Source organism: Lactuca saligna, chromosome 9 (genome assembly GCF_052625555.1).
Source record: "Lactuca saligna cultivar CGN05327 chromosome 9, ASM5262555v1, whole genome shotgun sequence".
Lineage (NCBI taxonomy): Eukaryota > Viridiplantae > Streptophyta > Magnoliopsida > Asterales > Asteraceae > Lactuca > Lactuca saligna.
This window is the reverse complement of record NC_136425.1, coordinates 39363503-39369399: the sequence shown is the minus strand read 5'-3', so window position 1 is coordinate 39369399 and position 5897 is coordinate 39363503. Positions and strand designations below refer to the sequence as shown.

The following is a 5897-nucleotide window of genomic DNA, read 5'->3' as shown; positions in this document are numbered from 1 at the left end:
CAACAACATTTATAGGAGTTGTTCATCATCCGAGGTGAGTCTTCTCACTATACATACCTGAGTGGTAATACTGAGTGACTGGAGGGTCTTATTTGAGTTATTGACTGAAGGGTCTTATGTGCTTATACTGAGTTATGTGATATTATGCATTTTGTCTTTGTGATATATTTTATATTATTATGTGCCTTACTGATTGAGGACTGGAGAGTCCAAACCAAGTTGTGAGACTGGAGGGTCTTCACTGAGATACAGGACTGGAGGGTCCAACCCGAGCTATGAGACTGGAGGGACTTCACAGAGACACATGGCCGGAGGGTCCACACCGAGCCGTGATACCGGAGGGTCCTCACCGAGACACATGACTGGAGGGTCCATGTCGAGCTATAGCCATGAGAGGCTTATTATTTCTGTATGTGTTATTTTGGGGAACTCACTAAAATTCATGCTTACTGTGCTGTGTGATATGTGTTTCAGGTTCTTTTCAAGATCGTGGGAAGGCGTCGGCTTAATTGTACACACTATTTAGAGATCATGATTTTGAGGATTCTGAGATTTTATCAAACATTGTTGACTTGTGTTTTGACAACTTATACATTTTGTGATTTTTGAGAAATGTGATATTGAGTTTATTTTTTAAAATGAAAATTGTATTTGAAAATTTGCAGTGTTATAGTAAATGAATGTAAGTTCTATTTATGCTTATGTTTCTGTATTGAGGATGACATCACAAAGTTTTAAAATGAATAAAATGCATTTCTTCGTAAATGCTTTGATAACATATTTATCATATTTTTCTGGGAACAAATTCCACAACACTTTTCTTTAAAAAGTAACTCTGATTGGAAAATAAAGCATAAACAAATCAGTCTTTTATGGCCATGAAAATAGGGATGTCACAGTTGGTATCAGAGCATTAGTTTAAGAGAACTAGGAATTTGTAGGATTTCTAGACTTAAACTTAGAATGCTAAGAGATGATCGTGAGATGAGTGTCTACCATATTTTAGACACAAGAACTAGTTTATTTTAGGAAAGATGCATAAACTGCTTTTATGTGCTAAATGCTTTATGTTTGCCTTGTATGCTATTATTTGTTTAGCTCTATGGTCTATTGACGACCGGATCTGGAAACCTTATGTGTTTAGGATTCTAAACGTTCGATTACGATATTAGAACTAGCATGTAACGTTTGAGAGTGATAAGGAGGATTTAAACGTCTATCATAAATAAAGATCTAAATTCACCTACCTTGGTGTAGTGATCAACATGGTGAGAACCCAAAGTGGACTCGAAAATGCAAAGGGGAACATGACTCAACAACCTCACCCCCAATGGATTGATCAGGTGCCGATAGTAGAAGCTACACTCGATCCATTCACGATGGCTGGAGTACAAGCCATGATTCAGAATATGATGGCCGAACAGAAGGAAAAGATGATCTCTAACTGGCTTATTAGACATCCATATTGATACTGAAGGCATCCCTATTTGGCACATCTTCTAATGCAACAATAAGCACATCAGGACGATATCAGAAGGACTGAAAGAAATATTTTTAGGAGCGATAGGTGCGTTAGATGGAATTCTTATACATGCAATTGTGCCTAGTGATCAACAAACTCGTTATAAGGGAAGAGGAAAAGGTGAATGCTATCAAAATGTGATTGGAATTTGTAATTTTAATATAATATTCACGTTTGTATGGGCCGGTTGGGAGGGAACTGCACATGATGCACTAGCTCTAAAAGAAGTTGTATTTAACCTAACTTCCGACTTTCCATTCCCTCCACCAGGTTTGTAATCTTTTTTTTTTTACTTTGGTTATTAAATACATCATCTATTTTTCATATAGCAATTGCAAAATTCATGTTTACAGGAAAAATATTACCTTTGTGGTGCTGCATATACCAACACTCGTGGATTTATGGCTCCATACCACAATATGAGGTATTGGTTAGCCTGTTTTCCGATGACAACGTGCATTAACTAAGGAGGAAAAGTCTAACCATGCTCACACACAACTCAAAAATGTTATTGAGCACTTATGGAGTTTTAAAGGCGAGATTCTCAATCCTAAAGCAAGTGGCTCCTTATCATCTTCCAATACAAAGAGACATAGTGTTTGCTTGTTTTGCAGTCCATAATTTAATAAGGAAATGTAATATTCGTGATCAATTATTTAGGGACTTTGAAGAGGACACTATGTTTACTGGTGAAGTAGAAGGTGGAGGGAAGTGATGACCGATACATACATGACATTTACTATATGTCTAATTTGCGTAACCAGATTCTAATCAATTACTTTAAAATTGTATGCTTATGATTATGTTTAATTTGGATGTTGTATGATGTTTAATTTGGATGTTGTATGAATTTTAATTTGGATTTTGTTTTATGTTTAATTTGGATATTATATGACATTTTGTATTTTATTTATAATTATTTAAAAATTCAATATCATTCAACACAATCATCCAGATGTCTAACCAAACAGTAACATTTAGTTCAGAGGGTTAAAATTGCCATTTTTCTAAGAGAGACATTGAAATGTATGACCAAATATCAATTTATCATTTAGATACAGATTCATATAAAGTCTCCACATCATCCAGGTCTCTGTATCATCCAGATATGAATAATCCAAATGCTACTAATTAGCCGATTAAATTTATGTTTTGTGTACTAGATGAAAAGCTAGTTGTTAAATAAAAAACTAACTGATAGCTAAAAAGCCAACTGATAAAAAATTACATTTGGTAAAACTAACTGAAAAGGTAGCTGAAATATATAAAATGACATAAAAAAGTATTTAAGAATGTATTCTATAATTAATTATGGGCATATTTGGAAAAAATTTAAAAAACTTCTAAAAAACTACTCTAAGTAGCTTTTCAGAAAGCTAGCTTATAAGCTATAAGCTAGCTGATAAGCTATTTTTTGGTTTGCCATGACAACTTAAAAAAACTTAAAAAAATAAACTAGTTTATCAGCTAGTTGTAACGCGCCAAGCACAAACTAATTTTTTAAGGGTTTTCAAATTCTTTTTTTTTTTTCAAATATAGTGTTAAGTAATTATAAAAAAACAAATTAGTTTAAATGTATTTGTATATCATTTTATATCTTATTGTTTGTTTAAGCATATCACAGTTATAAGATGTATGTCATTATTAAATGTTATTGGATTTCAAATATAAAAAAATTATAAGAGAGACAAAGTCATAGGAAACATGAAAATATATTTAAAGTTTCTTTTAAAAGGACGAGTGTACGTTGCGAATCCAGGATTTCGATTATGCTTCACATACGATGCACATATGATTTGAATTTAATATTTATTTTACTTTTAATGTTTAGTTGTAATTTTTAGCATCAAATAACCATCTTATGTACACTTCTCACAATGAGATTTAGGAAGTTGCTAAGATTACTTATATGTGCCCTGAACTTCTTCCTAACATACGATTATGAGACCCGGCTTTTAGTTATACAGTTTTGGTCCATCAGTTACAATGTTGTTTTTACAATGGTGCTTCATTAGTTTGTTTCAAATGCAAATGCCATGTGTTCAAAGATGATTAGGAAATTCTTTGTACTTATTAAATTTTTTAAGCCATAATAAGTTGTCCTTTTCAAATCAATTATGTTTTCAGATCTTGTTGTGATAAAAGATAATTAACACGTTAAAAATGTTATAAAAATTTAAAATATTTTTAAAAGTTTGTCATCATAACAATTAGTACAAATTGTTTTAAAATATTATTGTGTATGAAAAGAAAATGATTTTAATATTCGAAGTAATGTAATATAATTATCATATATTTATAAATTGACAAAATAATAGTTATCAAGATAATCATAATACATTTTTATTTAAAATGTCTTATTTCATACCTACTACAACAGAAATATTAATTTTACCATGATTATTGATAAACATTTGTGGTTTTCATTAAATGACACAATAGATCATGACATTTAATATGTAATCTCTTGAAACATGTTGATGTGTTTTATAAACTCTAAACTTGAAAACGGGCTATATCACTATTCTTTATGTTGGGCGAGGTTTTATATCTTTAACCATTAAAAACAAGCTATAAATATTTTATTCGAAATAAATAAACTTATATTATAGCAACAACCAATAAATGTCGATTTTGAAAATGATTTTTTAAATGAAATCAATTAAGAATACATTTTTACATGCAATTTGACCATTTAGTATTTATCTTTGTGCTATCTTGCCTTTTGTTAGAGAGCAAAAACCAAATTGATAAAAGTTATTTGGGAATTAAAATCATAAAACTAGAAATTAAGGTAGTGAGATGAAAATAGTGAAATAGTGTGAAATAGTTCAAGTATCATTACTGTTAATATATAAAATTTACTCAATGTCCAACTCCTATATAAACATCCATAACTACCCCTTTCAAACACACTTATCATTCAAACATTCTCAAAACTTGCTACTCCAAATACAAAAGAAACCCATCATTTTCTTTCACATAGTTACTGTGTCTGTTTTTTCTTGCTTTTGCTGTGATCATGGCTGACAAAGTGGTTCACCATCATGCCTCTGAGACTGAAGACCATGGGGTGGTCGACTGTTTCGGAAAGAAAGATGAAAACCAGAAGTGTAATAAAGACGAGAATAACAACGAAAGCCTGATGAACAAACTCCACATATCCGATAGCAGCTCCAGTGTAAGCTTTCGTTTTAACCAACTGATCGTCTGATTCTCATATTTATAACTTTGATAATCACTTTTAAACACAGAATCCTCAGTTACAATACATTTTTGTGCGTATTTGAGTTATATTTTTATTCTGTTATCGTATTTTATAGTCGAGTGATGAGGAGTGTAAAGATGGGGAGAAAAAGAAGATGAAGAAGAAGAAGAAGAAGGATGAAACCTTGAAGGAAAAGGTGGAGAAGAAAATCGAAGAAGATAAAGTGAAGATCAATGTGAAGATCGAAGAAGGAAAAGAGAAAGTCGAAGAGCTCAAAGAGAAAACTATTGAGAAGATCGAAGAGGGCAAAGAGAAAGTCCTAGAGATTAAAGAGAAATTAGGGGAGAAAATCGTGGAGTGCAAAGAAAAGAAAGAAAAAGATCAACGCAAGGAAGACTCATGTGTTCCTGTTGAGAAATACGAGGATCATCAAGCACCACCACCACCACCACCTTGTGAAGTTGTTGTCCACCCACCGGAGCCGAGCTGTGAGCCTGAAGAGAAAAAGGGGTTTCTTGAGATGATCAAGGACAAACTCCCCGGCGGTCAAAAAAAGTTGGAAGAAGAGCACACTGCTCCTCCACCACCGCCAGTGGTGGTGGCGGTGGCGGCACATCCCGACCACTATGCTGATGTTGAAAAAGAGCACAAGGAGAAAAAGGGTATTCTTGAAATGATCAAAGAAAAGCTTCCTGGTTATCATTCAAAGAGTGAAGAGGAGAAGAAGGAAAAGGAGTGTGATTAAGCATAACGAAAATTGTTTTGTTGTTGTTGTTACTTTGATTTGCTTTAGCTATGTCAATGTTTATTGCTTTCAAGTTATTGCTGTTTTTATATATATGTAGGTTTGCATATTCTTCCTTTTAATCAAGTAGTAAACTAGTAATCATTTGTTCGTTATTTGATTACGATTCAGCTATAACAAATTATATATGGAAAAAATATTATGTTATCGATTGCCTATAATTTATTTATTCTGTTGTGCTATTCATGTTAATTTTTTATTTCATCGTCATAAATTAATGGTCATAAGTTTTTCCTGATCAAATAAAATAATCGACAAAAACAAATGTTTTTATAAACAAAATTAGAACTCGAGACTCAAAACAAATGCTACTCCTTCATCTTCATCTGTGTCTACTCTTTAATTGGTGGTGTATCCGTTTG

General features: G+C 32.3%; 1 protein-coding gene across 1 annotated transcript; it reads left to right on the top strand.

Moving 5' to 3' along the window:
- Positions 1 to 4448: 4448 nt before the first annotated feature.
- LOC145015716 (uncharacterized) lies at positions 4449 to 5584 on the top strand. The gene is made up of 2 exons (XM_078974190.1): positions 4449 to 4703; positions 4846 to 5584. The coding sequence occupies exons 1-2, from the start codon at positions 4545 to 4547 to the stop codon at positions 5473 to 5475; spliced, it is 789 nt and encodes a 262-aa protein (XP_078830316.1). The 5' UTR covers positions 4449 to 4544; the 3' UTR covers positions 5476 to 5584.
- Positions 5585 to 5897: the final 313 nt, after the last annotated feature.

Excerpts from the sequence above, each read along its gene's own strand:
- LOC145015716 (XM_078974190.1), top strand. The coding sequence starts at position 4,545 with ATGGCTGACAAAGTGGTTCACCATCATGCCTCTGAGACTGAAGACCAT. Across the intron at positions 4,704-4,845 it reads TATCCGATAGCAGCTCCAGT|TCGAGTGATGAGGAGTGTAA; the intron begins GTAAGCTTTCGT and ends CGTATTTTATAG.